Source organism: Lactuca saligna, chromosome 9 (assembly GCF_052625555.1).
Source record: "Lactuca saligna cultivar CGN05327 chromosome 9, ASM5262555v1, whole genome shotgun sequence".
Classification (NCBI taxonomy): Eukaryota; Viridiplantae; Streptophyta; class Magnoliopsida; order Asterales; family Asteraceae; genus Lactuca; species Lactuca saligna.
Genome location: NC_136425.1, coordinates 196,410,766 through 196,429,515, shown reverse-complemented (window position 1 = coordinate 196,429,515; position 18,750 = coordinate 196,410,766). Strand labels below are relative to the sequence as shown.

The 18,750-nt window shown below is 34.9% G+C and overlaps 2 protein-coding genes across 5 annotated transcripts; one reads left to right on the top strand and one right to left on the bottom strand.

The window, feature by feature from the left end:
• Positions 1–4,507: 4,507 nt before the first annotated feature.
• Positions 4,508–12,737, top strand: LOC145014941 (uncharacterized). Its single transcript, XM_078973389.1, has 15 exons — positions 4,508–4,710; positions 5,521–5,612; positions 5,706–5,888; positions 5,968–6,048; positions 6,375–6,446; positions 6,537–6,650; positions 6,743–7,151; positions 8,479–8,895; positions 9,834–9,989; positions 10,256–10,347; positions 10,502–10,684; positions 11,071–11,151; positions 11,463–11,534; positions 11,660–11,761; positions 11,826–12,737. Exons 1-15 carry the CDS (start codon positions 4,581–4,583, stop codon positions 12,312–12,314), a joined length of 2,673 nt encoding a protein of 890 aa, XP_078829515.1. The 5' UTR covers positions 4,508–4,580; the 3' UTR covers positions 12,315–12,737.
• On the bottom strand, positions 9,785–15,810 carry LOC145014943 (uncharacterized). 4 transcript variants are annotated; one of them, XR_013665677.1, is made up of 8 exons: positions 14,742–15,810; positions 14,342–14,640; positions 14,094–14,232; positions 13,883–14,019; positions 13,693–13,819; positions 12,942–13,599; positions 11,082–11,140; positions 9,785–9,972 (listed from the first exon to the last, which is right to left on the bottom strand). XR_013665677.1 is itself a non-coding variant. In XM_078973391.1 (7 exons), coding segments are annotated over exons 1-7 (2,064 nt in total). In that variant the 5' UTR covers positions 15,796–15,810; the 3' UTR covers positions 12,819–13,193. The 4 variants fall into 4 exon arrangements, 2 of the variants coding, with proteins under 2 accessions (XP_078829517.1, XP_078829516.1); XR_013665678.1 differs by lacking the exons at positions 9,785–9,972; positions 11,082–11,140 and adding an exon at positions 11,690–12,270; XM_078973391.1 differs by lacking the exons at positions 9,785–9,972; positions 11,082–11,140 and having other exon boundaries at positions 12,819–13,194; positions 13,293–13,599.
• Between the last annotated feature and the right edge of the window lie 2,940 nt (positions 15,811–18,750).

The window sequence follows — 18,750 nt, the reverse complement described above, 5'->3', positions numbered from 1 at the left end:
GATGGATTTCATCACCAAGCTGCCGAGGACGGCAAGGGGTTTCGATACTATATGGGTCATCGTAAACTGATTGACCAAGAGTGCTCACTTTCTCGCCATTCGGGAGGGATCCTCAGCCAAGAAGTTAGCTAAGATATACGTCCGCAAGATTGTCGCGCAACATGGAGTTTCGGTCTCTATTGTCTCGGATCGTGATGTTCGCCTCACCTCTCAATTTTGGCAAAAGTTCCACGAGGAACTGGGCACACGATTGCATCTCAGTACATCTTATCATCCGCAGACAGATGACCAGGGTGAGCGGACCATACAGACACTTGAGGACATGCTGAGGGCCTGTGTTATCGATTTTGGTGGGAGCTGGGACTCCTACCTACCTCTCGTGGAATTCTCATACAATAACAGCTTTCATTCCAGTATAAGTGCCCCGCCTTATGAGCTCTTGTATGGAAGGAGATGTCGCACCCAAGTTTGTTGGGGTGAAGTGGGTCATAAGGTTATGGGTCGAACCGAGGTAGTTCTGCAAACTACTGAGAGGATTCAACAGATCAGATAGAGACTTCAGACTGCTCAGAGCTGGCAAAAGAGTTACGGTGACCGATGTCGATCGGAGTTAGAGTTCCAGGTCGGAGACATGATGCTACTGAAGGTCTAACCCTGGAAGGGTGTGATCCGTTTTAGAAAGAGGGGAAAACTGGGTCCCCGGTTTATTGGACCCTTTTGGGTAATAGCCAGAGTTGGCAAGGTAGCCTATAGGTTGGACCTTCCGGAAGAGCTCGGTCAGATACACAACACTTTTCACATTTCCCAGTTGCGGAAGTGTATTTTGGATGAGGATGCAGTGGTATCTCTGGATGATGTTCAGGTTGACGAGCACCTGAACTACGTGGAGTAGCCAATGGCTATTTTGGAAAGGAAAATGAAAATTTTGCGTAGCAAGGAAATATCGTTGGTCAAGGTGCAGTGGCGGCACCGTAAGGGATCCGAGTGGACTTGGGAGCCAGAGTCCGAAATGAGGGAGCACTACCCAGATCATTTCGCAGCATCCGACTTCGGGGACGAAGTCTAGATCAAGTGGGGGAGAGTTGTAACGCCCCGAACCGAGCAAGTATATTTCGAAACCCGCCTTCTTTTGATTATTGTCTTTTATAGCCCTCGGAGAAGTTATGTTGAGTCTCGGGGAGTTTATGGGCCTAAAGTTGAAACTTTAGGCCAAAGGGGGGGGGGGGGGGGGGGGGAGGTACGCTACGCGTACATAAGAGTACGATGAGCGTACTATGTGCGCCCTAGTACGCTGGGCATAAGCCTATGTACGCTGGGCGTACTCGCATCAACTAAAAACCCTAATATTCGGAGTTGGGACTATATAAACACCTTTATGGCTCATTCTTTACCCTCACCTCAACCTCTATACCTCAGAGAACGCCCCAAAACCCTAGTTTGTATGTGAAGAGTGAGTTAGTGTGCATCTTGAGCTTTAGAGAGTGGAGTTATTGCACCAAGAAGATAGAGGAGGAAAGCAAGGCCTTGGATCTGAAGTTTGGTTACACCATTAGAGCTCCAGAAGGTAAAAAGATTGAACCTTTATGCTTATTTACCTTAGATCTAGACTTTTTAGCTTTATGAAGATCTTTTGGTCCCTAGATTTCCCAAGTTGATGCATGTGATGTTATAGACGAAATAAGTTGTCCTTCCAGATATTTGGAGAGGTCGTAAGTGATAAAAACCAGTTCTTTTTAGCTAAACTTGATCCATGCTTGTGATAAGAAGGTCTTAACGGATTAAGACTATGAGTTAAGGACTTTTTGGACGTCCAAAGTGATAGATTCCGAAACTTTATGATGCTATGGCATATTTGGTCGATGGATCTGGAATATGGGTTCAAGAGCTCAAGCCATTAAGCACTTTTTAAGACTTTGGTAAATCCGCGCGTACGCCCCGCGTAATATCTGTACGCCCAACGTACGTGGTCAACAGTCCTGATGATGGTCAACGAATAACTACGCTACGCCTAGCATAACTGGGAGGTACGCCCCACGTACGCTCCCTGTTGGACTTTTGGGTTGTGGGTTTTATGCTTTGGGTCGGTTATGGGTCATTTGGGTTAATCCCTTAATGGGCTATGAATACAATGCTATTTGGGTTAGGTTAGACTTGTAGGGTTCGTATAGGCCCAATAGAGTGATGGGTCCAATTTATTAAATTGGGCCAATAATAGATTTGGACAATTTGGATCTAGTTGAGTAATTCGTATCCTATCTCTCAGTCGCGGGTGTCGGGCATAGTAGTTGAAGACTCTCAGTTCAGTTCTGCACTATTTCTAGGTGAGTTCTCCTCACTATACCAACAAGGTCTACGAAACTAGGTCGGTCCCTTGGGATTTATTCCCAGAGTTAGTATGTGTTCCATATTCATGATTAGTTGGATTGGTATCTTGATGGATAGTATGTTACTATGTTTAGCAGTTAGCATGATCTGTGTTTATTGTATGATTATGTGCTAATTATATGTCGATATATATGGATGGGTTGGGTTGGGTTGAGGCGGTGTCCTGCTTTGTGCGGTTGAGGCCAACATACCCGGAGCGGTCCGGATAGGCTGTAGGCCCATAGGAGACGGTCCAGTCATGCCGAAGGCTCGAGAGCGGTTCAGATAGGTTGTAGGCCCATAGGAGGCGGTCCAGTCATGTTGAAAGCTCATTATGCATGCTGTTAATTATTATTTTTTGTGTATTGGATGCTAGAGGTCGGTATTTTGGGGGTAACTTACTAAGCCTTCGAGCTTACATGTTATCATTTACTGTTTCAGGTACATCAGTTGACCATGGCAAGGCGAAGGCGTGATGTACACATCCCCGTTTTTATGATTATGGATTTTTGGGAACTCTGATATGAAAACATTTTGAAAACAATTAGAACTTGTTGATGTTTGAATAACTTTTAATTGTGTAAAAATGGTCTTTGGAAAGTTTGAATTTTTTTAAAATTTTTTGGGTTGTTACATTCAACATGATCAATAATTTTAGTAATAAGATAATTAGGTACTTGTAACTTTTCTTGAACATATGGCGATGGTAATGTTGATAATGTTGACGACGATGGTGACTATTACAGACTGTGGAGCTAGTGTAGATTATAGTAACTAAGATAGTCAGAAACAGAAGGCTGAAAGATTATCTTGAGTCATGGTTTTTCGATTTATGGAAGATTCTAATAACATATAGTATTTTCAAGTAAACCATAACATGATTGGTTGAAGATGGAAATTGTTTTTGTAATTTTATTTTTCTTTTGTTTGTGTTCATGTGTGATTGTTTCTATTTATGTGTTTGTGAGAGAGATGTTTTATTTTTTATTTTTATTATTTAAGTATTAAATTAAATATGAAAAAATAAAAGAAGAAATTAAAATGGCAAATGAGTCTTTTTGATCAAAACAACATAAATTTCTTATTTTGGATCTTCCATATCAACCGAAAACATTTTGGATTCTATCTAAATTTTTTCAAACTATGTGTACCAATTTTATAACTTTATTTTTTTTTTATTATTATTAACAAAAACAGTTGTATAAATCCACATCGTTAAAATTAATGAAACCATAATTTTAACACTTCAACGGATTGCAATTAGATACAGAGTCTTAATGTAATTCATAATTTTCATAATAATGGGATTTTGTAAACAATAAAATTTATTAATAATTAAAGTGAATATTTTTTATAGTTGGTTGTCAAATAAATATTAATATTGAAACATATAATCAAGAACTACTAAGTTGTTGCTAGAAAGTGTTGCAAGTGATTGAGTATCTTGGAACCCATGCTATTAAGGCAAAATGATATCGGTATGTAACTTGAAATGTATATGAAATTAGAAAATACGTTCAAACCAACAAATATTTTCTTGCAATAAGATTTTGAAGAAAAACATATTAAATCAGGTATCTCTAAAACCAAATCTTAAATAATTAAGAAAATCATAAACCAAAGGAAGGAATGGATGCCAATGGAGGGGGGGGGGGGGGGGGGGGGGGGGTTATCTCTAAAACCAAATCTTAAATAATTAAGAAAATCATAAACCAAAGGAAGGAACGGATAAGTAAAAAACTTTTGGATGTTCTTTGAAAAACAATTTTGAATATAATACGTCATTTATAACCTGATAGGCTTAATTTCTCATTGGACACCGAAATAAATGTTTTTTTTAATTATAAGTCCTTTAGACACCATTTAAAAAAAAAAAAAAAAATTACAACAGAAATTAACACAGTTACACTCTAATTTAGCAATTTGCTCAATTATATTCAATTGACCAACCGGAATTGAACTCCACATTCGTTATACTATTATACAACAAATACAGGGACTAATATTAAATAAATTATATCTCAGAGGACTTAAGTGTATAGTGCTGAGTTGCTGACGTCAAATATCATGTCAATAGCAACGGATTTTCCCGCTTTCTTATATCTACTTGAAACCCTCCACAGAAACCTGCAAATCACTTCACGCAACACACAAATTTGATTGATCTTCCTCCGCTTCGTCTTCCTCTTCCTCCATCTTTCACAGGAGGCAAGAAAATGGAGCCAATTCAACCAAGAGACAAATATCCGAAGGCCAAAATTGATGAACCAAATCTGCGCTTACCCAAAGCGTTGCTGAAACCTGATGGTGATCCGAATGATGATCTCTGCTATATGAAAATTTTCGGTACGAAGTTGAATATATCTCTACGAAACTGTATGATGTCATCGTCATTTCTTATGTATTTGCATTTCAACTTCCGTGTTCAAGAAGGTGGGGAATGTCGATGTTTGTTCACTTTTCCTTTTTTCTAATTTCTCGTGAGGTTTCTTGGTGAATCTAGTTTAATTATCAAGCGATTTCTTCTGGGTTCGGTTTCTTGACGTTAATATTTGTATTTAAACAGTTCTTCTTGTTTTTGGTATCAGTGATCTGATATATATTTGATCTATGCGTTTGATTTTGTCACCAAGAAAGCTGTACGTAATCAATGTTGTTCATATATAGTCTCCATTAAAACGATTTCCTACTTCCATAGTTCTTGATGATGCTTCTTTCCCTACAGATATTTCTCACAGAATTCTATCTATTTTCCAAATAAGCTTCTGTTGTTAAGTGTTAATAGTCTCCCTCGAAATTATCTCTGATAATTAGATTCTGTCTGGATCTTGTATCAGTAATCAAATTGAAGCGAACCATTTCTTGAAATAAACCTCTATGATTAGATTCATATGATTCCATATATAACTTCCAATACCTACAAATCTTTCTCACAGAATTCTATCCGTTTTCCAAATAACCTTCTGTCGTTAATGTTAACAGTCTCCCTTGAAATAATCTCTGTTTAGATTCTGTCTGGATCTTCTATCAATAATCAAGTTGAAATGGACCGTTTCTTGAAAAAAATCTCTCCGATGATTAGATTCATATGATTCCATATATAACTCCCAAACCCTAACATGCATATTTCAACTATTTTGTCTCAATAATTATCAGAAGATGATACAAGAAGAGCTCAGCACCTAGCTGAGACAATTGCTGCAGGGGGAAAACTTGATAGGAAAGTATATCGGATTCGTAATAAAGAAGTAAGTTCCACACAATTAATAATGGAATTCAAGTTAATTTCATCTTCTTGTTGTTAATTAGTATATACCCTGTTCTCTTTTCTCTATTCACAGCTTGCCAAATTCGGTGGGAAAGATTTTGAAGGGATGACTGAGATTCACAAAGCCTCAAAAGCCACAATTGGGATATTAGCTGATGCTGAATCCAATCTTCATAGTCATTCATATCTTGACTTAGTGGGTACTGTTGAAGAAGTCAATATAGCTGAAGGACTCATCCTGGATAACATACTAAAGGTTTGATCCCTTGTTACTGTTTTCTTCTGTTTCGCAAATATATATACTCACACTTCCCTGGTTTATTAATTCTTTGTAGACATATAGTACCCTCGCTTATCCAGTAATTCTGATGCCACCAACCATTTATGGGGACTACATCATCATTCCTGTCAACAAGGTGATAAATTAATTTAAACTTTTGAAACGAATAAAATATGTGAAAAAAATCCGAATACGAACGAGGGTATTTTAGTCTTTTAACAAGTGAAATTGAATTCTTTCCTACTCCACCCTCATGGTTCGAATCTAAAACAACTCCGACGGAATTGAATTCCATCCATTCGTCAACCAAACATCCCATGTAATGGAATCTGGAATTCCGATTCCATTGGATGCCACAAACCAAACACGTCCTTAATCGGACTAAAAGTCTAAAACCAAGGAAGGGGTGTTTTGGTCTTTTAGTATTCTGAGTCATTGTTGTTTTTATTTTTATATATATAGGTTAGTCGTGTTCTTGGCACCTACAGCATAAATATTTTGAGGATGGAAATGGAGTGTGGTGCATGGATAAAGGTTTGTTATGAATGATTTGATTTTCACAATATATGAATAATTAAAGAATTATTTACAACATAATGGAATGGAGTGCGTGCGTATGTTCAGATTGAAGCAGGTGCCCCTCCAGGTGGTTCGGAGCAGGAGAAATTAATCAACGTATTTGGTCCACGTGAGAATGTCATGAAAGCCATCAAATTAATTCGAGCAATAACCTATGAGGTGATCAATCCATCGTTCTTAATTTATAATTAATTAATATAATATAATTATATTATAAATTAAGGTTTTAATATAATTATATATGCATGCAGCCTACGGAAGCTTCTGCAGCACAAGAAGAATTGTGGCGGGAGTTTAACCAGCCTTGTTGGCGTGAGTATTTTGAACGTAAGGAATTAGCAGACGAAGCCCAGCCCCAGGTTGAGGAATACTCCGGTGCACCGGAGAGGCAGGCTGAGGAAGGTGGTTCCGGTCATATAACAGAAAGAGCTAACCAATATTCATCTGAAAAAAAGGAAAAGCGGCAAACCAGTACTTTTCTACGAATGAAACCAGAGGGATCTAAATCGAAAGAAACAGTAGAAGGAGAGTTTAAAGTACCAAAATGGAGTCAAACTTTTGGACATATCAAACCTGTTCATCATGAATCGAAAATATTAGGGAAGGTAGAAGGTGGTTCCGGTGTAACAGAAAAAGAAGCTGAATCTGAAAGTGAAAAAGGTGATGAATTTAATATTTTTGTAGAAATAATCATAATCTTTTTATCATTTTATGTTTTGTGAAATAAATTTCAAATATTATTTGTATATTTAAAATAAAGAATTTTAAAAGAATTCATCAAATAAGGGAACAATTATAAATGTGCATCCGTAATCAGTCTGGGAAAAGGTTCGAGTAAAAAATTAGTTTTGGATAGGATTGCATCTTTCACTAAACAGAGTCACATTATTATGTAACCGGTTTAACCCATTATTTATTTAATATTGTATAATATAATAAGTTTAAGAGTGCGTAATCAGAAAAAAGAGATCAAATATGTGAATTAAAAGATCTTCTATATTGAAAAATAAGTTCACTGATAAATACTCAATTAAAACAGTTTCTAGAAATATAACATATACATAATTAAGTATTTTTGAAAAAAAAAAAAATTAGAAAGTTATAAAAACTGAAACAAAGAAAGAATCCTTTTAGGGAAGAGGAGCAGGAGTTTGTTCTTGATACAACTAATAGTTTATTTTTGTCCCGTTTTATTTATAACTAAATGCATTGCTCCGTTGAAACTTGGAAATACCTTGATAATTTTTTTTGGAACGGTGGAGAGATTTATAATTATCAAGGCTATAAATGTATTATGAGTTACATATGCAAAATTGTTCCTTTTTTGAGTTTGTTACTTATTTTTTTAGAAACCTCATCAAAATAAGTAACAAACTCAAAAAAAGGTTCCTTGAAAGATTGAAGAGATTTCTAAAAAAATAACATACTTTAAACTTCTTTAAAGAAACAATTTTTCATAATACATTTATAGCCTGAAAATTTTAGTTTCTTGTTATGGTATTCTAAAATTATATATATGGCTTTTAAAATTTTAGTAATTTGGCCAATCGTATTCTCAATTAGAGAAAAGGAACCTGATCTCCACATCGTTATATTACAAGTGCAGGGACTGAACGTAAGTAAATTATATATCAGAGGACTTAAGTGTATAAATTGATAAAGCCAAATGAAGCCCTTCAGAAACACAGTAAATCATTTCACCCAAACCAAGATTCTTAACGTAAATTATTTTTTGTTGTCAGAGAAAATATTAATCCTTGAAAGAGTCTATGAAAATTAAACATACAATTTATTATTATTTTTTTCTTTTGAAAATGAAAATTTAAAATTTGCCAAAATGGAAAAAAATATCAAATTACTTTTCTTGGTAAGAGGAAGAGGTTGTATTGATACAATCGATAATTTCTTTTTGTCACGTTTTTTTTTTAATTAAATGCATTTTAAATTGAAACTTGGATATATGTCTGACCTAAGACCCTTTGTGCAGGAGAAGCCAAGCTTAAGGAATATTCCGGTGAACTGGAAAAAGGGAAGCAGCAGGCTGAGGCAGGTAGTATCGGTGAGCCGACAAGAGAAAAGAAAGAGCATGATGTTAAAGAAACAGAGGTTGAATCATTAAAAAAGAAGTCAAAAAAACTTATTATACGACTTAAGAAATCTGGTGGTGGCGAGGGATCTAAACAAACAGAAGAAGGGAAGGATAAGGAATCCGGTGAATCGGAAAAAGGGAAACAGGCTGAGAAAGGTGGGCCCATTGTAATAGAAAAAGAAAAGCAGCCGGAGCATGTGCATGAAGAAGCTCATGATTTTGCAAAAACTGAAGATGACAAAGAAGGTGATTATAGATCAAAAGAGAAAAGACAGGTTGAGAATGTTGAGCATGCAAAATCCGAAAAGGAAAAAGGTTAGCTAGGAATTTTAATTTTTATTAATTAGATGATATATTTATGTTATTTTTTTTTTAAATTACTTTGTAATTTATTTCAAATAAATATTTAAAGTTTAAAATTATCAAATGTAAGGCAACATAATCAATTTAAAAATAAAAGTTTGGGACAAAACCAAAACAAAATTATTACCACATTTACTAAGGTCCAATAACCAAGTATAATCTACCCTAATATAAATTATCTTTGGGTAATATATATATGTAACGGGATTAGCTACTCATCATTAATTTTACAATATCGGATATTCTATATAATAATAAAAAATATGACCGAATAATATTCATGGTTTTTAGGAAAAGTATTACTTCCTGTTTTTAGAAGTAAAATATATAAAAGGGAAAAGAGGTTTGTTTGTCATTGATACAATCGATAGATTTCTTTTTGACACCTTTTTTTTTTGATAAAATGCATTTCCTTTGAAACTTGAATAATAACTAATATATAAATAATTCTGAAATAGCTAAGAAACTCATATATATGTATTTATTATTATTATTATAGGTCCTCGATCGTTACAACTTACAACATAAAAGGACACAAATTGCCCAATCATATTGCAACTATTACACATTGTTATATATGACATATATATTCAGGGACTAATTATCGTGTGTGTGTCTATATATATATATATATATATATATATATATATATATATATATATATATATATATATATATATATATATATATATATATATATATATATGAATGGATTAAGTGTACGTATAAAGTATGAATTAAAGTCAAATGTGAAGTCAATTGTAACAGATTTTCCCGCTTTTGTTGTTTCTACTTGAAACCCTACTTACTAATTACTATACGTAGTAGAGAGACCTGTAAATTAAAAGAAACACAATATTGATTTTTTTTCATGTTTTGAATTAATTAAGGAGGCAAATTGAAAATGGAGCAAAAGGCAAAGGCAGCAGCAAGAGACAAATATCCCAAGGCCAAAATTGAAGAACCAAATCTGCGGTTACCCAAAGCGTTGCTGAAGCCTGATAGTGATTCCACAGCCGATGATCTCACCTACATGAAAATTTTCGGTAATTAAGCAGTTGAATATAATTAATCTCTCCATTTCCTTTGGATTTTTGTCATTAGTTTGTTTTCTCGATTATCTATATAAATTTCAAATTTAATTCCCTTGGTGCAAATCTTTTCTCTCTTTTCCCCCAAAATATATTTTTTTGTAATGATGTGTACGCTTCTTTAAAATAATCTCTAGCTAGATTTATTTCATTTATTTGTTGGATCAAAGATCAAATGTAATCAATGCTTTTTTTATTTTATTTTGTGTGTCAATTATCAGAAGATGATGCACGCAGAGCTCAGCATCTTGCTGAGGCAATTGCTGGAGGGGCGAAACTTGATAGGAAAGTGTATCGGATTCGTAATAAAGAAGTAAGTAAATATGTGACACCACACCACACCACACAATTAATAATTTAATAATTAATAATATATATATATGGAACTCAATAAGTTTTAATTGTTCTCTTGCTGATAAAAATAAATAATTCCTGCTTTTAATTTTTGTATATATGTTAATTCTCAGCTAGTCAAATTCATTGGGAAAGATTTTGAAGGGATGAGTGAAGTTCATAAAGCCTCAAAAGCCACAATTGGGATATTAGCTGATTCTGAATCCAATCTTCATAGTCATTCATATATTGATTTGGTGGGTACTGTTGAAGAAGTCAATATAGCTGAAGGACTCATCCTAGATAACATACTAAAGGTGAGATCAGAAGTAATTGAATTATTAATTTCCATAATGAAAATGAGCTAGAATCCAATGGCATTATTATTAATTCATGCATGCATGCATGTCTTCTGCTTCAATTCTGTACAGAGGAGATGTTTGTTGGGTTGGTGTGTGGGACAAAAGTTTGCGATATTTAATTTGTCCCATGCAGATTCCGACCGATATGTAAATTAATTTTGACTATTAATCAAATTTATATACGCATGGTTATCAGCTCTTGCCAAGGAGATTAATATATTAGTCTCATATGGGATATATACCACTTGACTTAAGTTTTTTGTAATTTGAGGTTTATATATAGTTGCATACTTACACTTGCCCACATGTTAATTAATTTGTATGTGGTTCATTCTTTGTAGACATATAGTACCTTGGCTTATCCAGTAATTCTGATGCCGCCAACCATTTATGGGGACCACATCATCATTCCTGTCAACAAGGTGATAAATTAATTGTAAAATGCATGTTTGTTTTTGAAGAATGGAATAAAGTTATCATTAGTTATTACTAGTCACTTTGACAGGAAATTGAAGGAATGAAGCTTAACGATGGTAGTAAACAAATTTTAAAATCTTTTATTTGGTGTTTTGTTTTTTAAAAGAAAAGAATTGAATTCATTGGAAGGTTTCCAAGAAAATGAATTGGAGTCTTGAATTTCAATTCACATGCATTCTTAATCAGCTGGCCAAAAGCCTGAATTGGAGGGTATTTAATTTGGTCTAAAGCTTTGTGTGTCTATATATGTATATAGGTTATTAGTGTCCTTGGGAGCTTCGGCACTAATATCTTGAGGATGGAAATGGAGTCTGGTGCATGGATAAAGGTAGGTTTGTTACACGCATCTTGACATATATATATATATATATATATATATATATATATATATATATATATATATATATATATATATATATATATATAATTAATTATGAATTAATTAATGTTCAGATTGAAGCTGGTGGTTCAGAACGGGAGAGATTAATCAATGTATTTGGTCCACGTGAGAATGTCATGAAAGCCATCAAATTAATTCGGGCAGTAACCTACGAGGTGACTTGTTAATTTATAGTTTGATTATTATATAATAAACTAATGAAAAGGTTTAATGATGCAGCCCACGGAAGGTTCTGCAGCACAAGCGGAATTGTGGCGAGAGTTTAATGAGCCTTGTTGGCGTGAGTTTTTTGAACGTAATGAATTAGCAGCAGCAGCAGAAGAAGAAGCCATGCTCAAGGAAAAAGAAAAACCAAAGCAACAGGTTGCTGGGGAATCAGATCATGATCGGGAATCAGAAAAGACCAAGTCAAAAAAACCTCTATCAGAAAGAAAGAAGGCGCCTTTTCTAAGAAGGAAATCTCTATCAGAGGGTTCTAAAAGAGCACAACCTCCTAGTCTGACTGAAACTTTTGGACGCTTGAAAATTGGCAGTAGTGATCAATCGGAAAAAGGGAAGGAAGGTGGTTCAAATGTAAAAAATGAAAAAGAGCATCATGCTAAAGAAGAAGCTGAAGCTGAAGCTGAAGGTGATGAACCAAAAGAGAAAAGTGACAAGGATGTTTCTGCAAAGAATAAAGATGAATTTGGTCAAGGGTCAGCAGAGTGAACATTCTCCCACGTATACAAATGGTATTAGATATTGTGCAAAAAACCATACTATAACAAACATGAATGATTCGAATATAGATGGTACAAAATGGTTATGAAATTTTGTTGTGTCAAATTTACAAATAACAATTTAGTAGCACCCTAGCATAGTTGGTTCCAAGATGGTATATTTGTTAAATTGGTGATATAACAAAATAAATTTCCAAACATGAAAAGAGTTGAATCAATGATATGCTAAGAATTCCAACACACTCAAGTCCATGGAAATGGAATGTTTTGACCAAAGAGTGATTTCAGAAGAAAGCTTGAATATATAACACAAGCTGATGACCTTTTACAAGCTAAAATCCAAAATTTGAAAACATTAGCCAGTGTTTTGGTACTTTTATGTATAAAAAACTTGTAATGAGTCTTATTTATTACAACCATGTCTTTTTCTTATTAAGGCATTGTACCTTGCATCATACATGATTATAAAACATGTCAGTTCCAGAATTAGAAATATTCACAAAAGATCACCATTTCGACATGTTTACATAAGTTAAACATGTTTGCAAAATAAAATATGGTAATCACATTCATCTATTAAAAAAAAAAACCATCATAATAAGTTTCATATAATTACCTCAATATTTATGAAATGCGTTCTTCAAGTACCCTTTCACTTGTTCATTTTGGTTGTGATTCAAAAATATAACTTTGAAAAAGCTATTTGTAACCCCTATATGAAATTCCTAAATTGCACTTAGGATCATGAAAGGTTGGACTCTGGCTTTAGTGGATTCCCTATTGAATTCCCCTTTTTAATGCTGCATGTTGAGCCCATCATTGTAATACCTTTGCATAAGTTTGATCCTAAAATTAGCTGCTGCATGCATCTGGTAGCTATGAACAAACTTAGTGTGGCCTCCATACAACACAGAACAGAACACATGCCATGTATTAATTTGCTAGCCAATGATTTATGAATCCTCACCATATAGTATTAATTTGTTCCAAGCTCCGAGAAACTTCCTCACTTGAAGGCCTATCTTTACGATCCATAGCTACACATCTTAATGCTAATGCTGCACATGCAAAAGCAGCTTCTAAGGGGTAATTTTGTCCAAGACGCACATCCATTATCTTCTTTAGCTTCATTCTATCTGTTAGGAATGGGGTTGCCCATTTTACCAAACTAAAATCATGAATGTGCCGCTTCATTTCCCATGCTTGTTGGCCTGTTAGGGTTTCCAACAACACCACTCCAAAACTATACACATCACTCTTCACACTCAAATGACCTGTTGTAACATTAAAGTCTACTTTATTACTCTTTATACTATAGTAGTAATTACTAATTAGTACCCATAAATATACTAATACATATTACATACCATTGCTTAGATACGCTGGATCTAAGTAACCTAATGTGCCCATAATAATGCGTGTAGAAGCATCTATTTTTCGGATTTCAGGGCCAAATCTTGCCAACCCAAAATCCCCGATTTTGGCATTAAAATCCTGGAAAAATAACAATTAAAACAAAACAAAACCTAAAATCTTAAGTAGCTTAAGAGTGAGTACCTGATCCAACAAAATGTTAGAGGTTTTAACATCACGGTGTATGACTTGATCTTTTGAGGAATGCAAATAAGCAAGTCCACGGGCTACTCCTATCATTATCATAACTCGTGTTCTCCATGAAAGTGGTGTGGAAACATCTATAAATTCAACTTTTGAGTAAAAATATATAGCTTTTTTTTTTCATTTTGAGATATTATTATTATTATTATACCTCCGAATAAGAAGTGGCCAAGATTTCGGTTCTGCATGTACTCGTAAACAAGCAAGCATTTGTGTTCCTTATCATCGCAGTATCCCAAAAGATTAATAATATTTGGATGATCCAACCTTCCTAAAATGGCCACCACGCTCTGATGTCACAAAAAAAAAAAAAAAAAATTAAGTTACATTCACCAAAAGAATTCATAAAAACAAAAATTCATTAGTATCGTTGCATTCACACTTATGTATATTTATTACCTGCCATTCTGGAAGACCTTGACTGTACCTTTTAACAGCAACAGGAATTCCAACACCTTCTGTTGTTGATGGGGCCAATGTGTTCTTGTCAACCCAACCTAAGAACACCTCCCCAAAACCTCCCATACCCAACAGCAAATCTTGACTAAAATTTCTTGTAGCCTTTCCTAAATCACCAAACTTGAATACTTTCAAACTTGGAATAGCAATTCTGAAATCTTTGTTGAAAGCCCCTATAGTATCACCGAGGTTTCTATTGTTGTCCTTGCTATTACTTAATACCTTTGAATCATCATTGGCTGAAATAATTGAATACAAATAGATCATTATATATAGTCGCTATTAAAAGAATCTAAAATAATACTTGTAAGTAGTATTACTAGTATATATCTTAAAATACCATTGGAGGGGAAAGGAAACAAAAACATATGTAGCATTCTTCCAAATATTGTTCTACTAGCAACCTTCAATGAGCTATTGGTTTTCTCTTGTAAGGTCAATACAAAATCTAGACTTACCACAACCTCAGCCATGGTAGGACGCTGCTTTGGATTGCTATGCAAACATCTCTCTGCAATTCGAACAAACCCCTTCAAACATTTTGGGGATATTTCACCCCTTATGTCATTATCAATTACACGCTTCAAATTGCCTTCTTTGATAGATTCCTGAACCCATCTTGCTAAATTGTGTTGCTCTTCATCAAGACTTTCATCCACTGCACGCTTCCTAGACAACACTTCCAACAATACCACGCCAAATGCGTACACGTCAGATTTCCTTGTGAGCCTTCCATTGAAGAAATAATCAGGATCGAGATACCCAAACGTGCCTTTCACAAGTGTGTTCACATAAGTCGATCGTTGATTCGTTGGACCAATTTTGGACAACCCAAAGTCTGAAATTTTAGCTGCCCAGTTTTCATTCAACAAGATATTTGACGTCTTGACATCACGATGTATAACACCAAAGTCAACCCCCATACCAGTGTGGAGGTAGTCTAACCCACGGGCAGCTCCTATGCAGATCTTGAGTCGTTGAAGCCATGAAAGATGGGTACCAAGTTTATGGAGGTGGTCTTCGAGTGTTCCATTGGGCATATATTCATAGATCAGCAGCATCTCTTTTTCATGATTACAGTAACCAAACAAAGATACAAGGTGACAGTGACGCAAGGTTGAAAGCATCTCAACTTCTGCCCAGAACTCTGTTGAACCTTGAGCGGACATGGAATCCAATCGTTTAACGGCGGCAACGGCAACGATTGTTCCGTTGATAACGTTTCCTTTGTAAACTTTTCCAAACCCCCCGTGCCCGATTACTAAAGATTCGTTGAAGTTGTCAGTTGCTAAGAGAATCTCAGGAAAATTGAAAAGACGGCATGGTTGTGACGAGTCTATGGAGGAGGAGGTGGAGGGTTGAGATTCCTTGCCATCGCCGGTAGCAGTGGACATAATTATCAATCAATAAGAAGTTGAAGGGGGTGTTTGTTTTATGGTTAAATAAACACCCTAAATACTTAAAAAAAAAAAAAAAAAAAAAAAAAAAAAAAAAAAAAAAAACCTTTAATGATTAAAAAAATTAGACAAAATTGCAAAAATGATTTTAGGGTTTTAATCCAAACCACGATTTTTTTGGATTGGTGGTTCTTTTTAGCTAGTTTCGTTGCGTTTTTGGTCCCCAAAAAAACTAAAAAGACTAAAATGCCCTTCTCATACATTTTTTTTTAATGATTTTTACTATTTAATTTAAAATTTTATTAATACAAATTATGGGGCCCACCTCTCTCTCTCTCTCTCACAGATTTATTTCTTCCTTTTCTTCTTCATTTTTATGGTAAAAATACCATCGGAGGAAGATGCATTTTCGGTGACCATCAAGAACAACAACTCCACCGGCAAGCCAAGGGGCTGCCATCTCCACCACCAACACCTCCATCGCCACCAACTGTCGCCTCCGTTAATGCTTCCTTCTTCTCGGATCAACAGAGGATCGAAGACCTCCATCCTTTTTTATGTTTTTCTGCCGATCACAACAGAAAGGGAATGAAGGCTCTGGGGAAAGCCTTATGTCGGCACCCCTCCTCGTGACCGTGTAACCACCACAACTTGACACCTGCTTATCAATTTCACAAAGAAAGAAGAAAGCGACATCGAATCTCCATCTCTGTCCCATCTTCTCGACAAAATCAAATAAGAAATAGAGGATCATTGAGAGCTGCGATCGAAAACACATACACACAGACACTTATTAATCGATCCAACTAAGATAAAGAAAGGATATCCATGGTTTGATTTCACATGTAAAATCAATTTCAGATTCAAAATTGATTTCATATTGCATTAGGGCTTACCGAGATTGGATCTTAAGAGATCGATGTGGTTAAATCTTGACATATTCGAAATCATTTTTTTCCCCTGATATGTCTTCAATTTCTCAATCAATTTCATTTGTTGTTCTTGAAGAGCAAACCCAGAACATTGAATGTTCTGGGGAAATATCAATTTCTCGACAATGGAATGATTATCGAGGTTCATCGGGTAAGGGAGGGGAAATATCATGAACACGAATTCAAGAACTGGGTAAGAGTTGGGGAAAATGGGGGAAAGAGGTGGGGTCACAAGAGAGAGAGAGAGAGAGAGAGAGAGACCCATTTTTATATTTAATAATAATAATAATATTAAAAAGTGAAAGAAAAATGAAAAATAAATTCATTAAAAGTATAATAGTCTTTTTAGTTTGGATAGGGACCAAAACTACAAGCAAAGTAGCTCAAAAGGATCACCAACCCAAAAAAGTCGAGGTTTGGACTAAAACCCCAAAAAAATCATACTACAAGGACTATTTTTGCAATTTTATCAAAAATTTATTTTTTTATTAGGACTAGTCAAATGTATTTATTAGCTAATAAATAAATAGTATTTTTTTTTTTTAACTTTTAATTAAAAAAACGTAATCTTCTAAAACATGATTAAGAAAAAAATATATAATCTTTTAGCCCATTATACAATCCAAGCCCATCTCTTTTTTTAACTCAAAACGCTAAAGCCTTGTCATAACATTAATCTCAATTCTTGAGTTTTCTATTCTCTCCCTATGTTGTTGTGACCACTAATGACCACCGTTCAGGGGCGGATTTAGGGGTGGTTCAGGGTAGCACCGGCAACCCCTAACTTTTTCGATCGCAGTGGAAAAAATTTCAAAATTTTTATTTTTTCTACTATTGCGCAACCTGTCTTTCACGTGCAACCCCTACTGTGAAATCTTGCGTTCGCCCCTGCCACTGTCACTACCAAACTAGACCTTCACCGCCACCGGATAACTACCTTCACTCATCGTTGGCCTAACCAAACCAACTCATTTGATCTGTATTTCTTTCTTTCTCTCGATCTGGTAGGCAATAAGTAGCCGACGATCGGAGTAGCAGCGTCATCAGAGAACTGTTGCCACTGAACCACTGTTGCTCGGTCTCTATCTCCATCTGTTTCTTCCTATAGATATTTCTTCCTTACAGTCACGAACTCTCTCTTTTCTCTTTCTGTTTTTTCTACACCGTGGACCAACGTTAATGTAGGTGGTTGCTGGTAGGCTGCCGATGTTTTCTAAGCGGTGGTCGGTCGTTGTTGTAGGCGGCAAAGGCAGTGGTTGGTCGTTGATTGGGATGTTACGTTGCTAGAATAATTTTGTATTGTTGGATTCATATTAACTTAATTTTTTGTTATAATACAACATAAATGATTAATAGTTAGATGAGAATTTTAAATAAATAATTAATTGTATTTAAAATTCACAAATTACAATGCTCACATAAATGTTTCTGACTTTTTACACATTTTCCCAGATTTAGGGTGTGTTTTTAGTAATAAATGCTTGACTTAAAAAATAGAGTGTTTATGCGTTGTGTATTTAGTAGCTATATTTGGAAAAGATAAAAGCCAAAAGATGTTTGGTAAAAACATAAAGATCTTGTAAAAGTTACTTTTTGATATAAGGAAAATGAAAATTTTGAAAAAGTCAGGTAAACCTAACTTTTTGCAACTTTTCCTAAAAAGACTTTTGCTCTCTCAAAAACTAAACCAAACACCCCCGAAGTAGAAAAAGAAGTAGAAGTAGAGGTAGAGTTCGCAATCGTTGTTAACCATGAATGATATTTAGGGCATTCTAAATACACCGTATTAAAACCATTGTCAACTCAAAACCACAAAAATAAAAGTCAAAGTAAAAAAATATTAATAATGCAATAATCGTGAAGGGTGAAACAGGAACGCCAAATTTATGATTGTTTCGACAACTTTTAAAATCATTCACTTTGTTATATATATATATATTGATGGAACCTTGTCCCGGATGAGACCTTGCTTATGACTCTGGGGTGAGACCTTCTTGATTGCTTGATTATAACTGCAAGA

Excerpts from the sequence above, each read along its gene's own strand:
- LOC145014941 (XM_078973389.1), top strand. The coding sequence starts at position 4,581 with ATGGAGCCAATTCAACCAAGAGACAAATATCCGAAGGCCAAAATTGAT. Across the intron at positions 4,711-5,520 it reads CTGCTATATGAAAATTTTCG|AAGATGATACAAGAAGAGCT; the intron begins GTACGAAGTTGA and ends AATAATTATCAG. Across the intron at positions 11,152-11,462 it reads TCATCATTCCTGTCAACAAG|GTTATTAGTGTCCTTGGGAG; the intron begins GTGATAAATTAA and ends ATATGTATATAG.
- LOC145014943 (XM_078973390.1), bottom strand. The coding sequence starts at position 15,795 with ATGTCCACTGCTACCGGCGATGGCAAGGAATCTCAACCCTCCACCTCC. Across the intron at positions 14,233-14,341 it reads AAGGTCTTCCAGAATGGCAG|AGCGTGGTGGCCATTTTAGG; the intron begins GTAATAAATATA and ends TTGTGACATCAG. Across the intron at positions 13,600-13,692 it reads TCCAGCGTATCTAAGCAATG|GTCATTTGAGTGTGAAGAGT; the intron begins GTATGTAATATG and ends ATGTTACAACAG.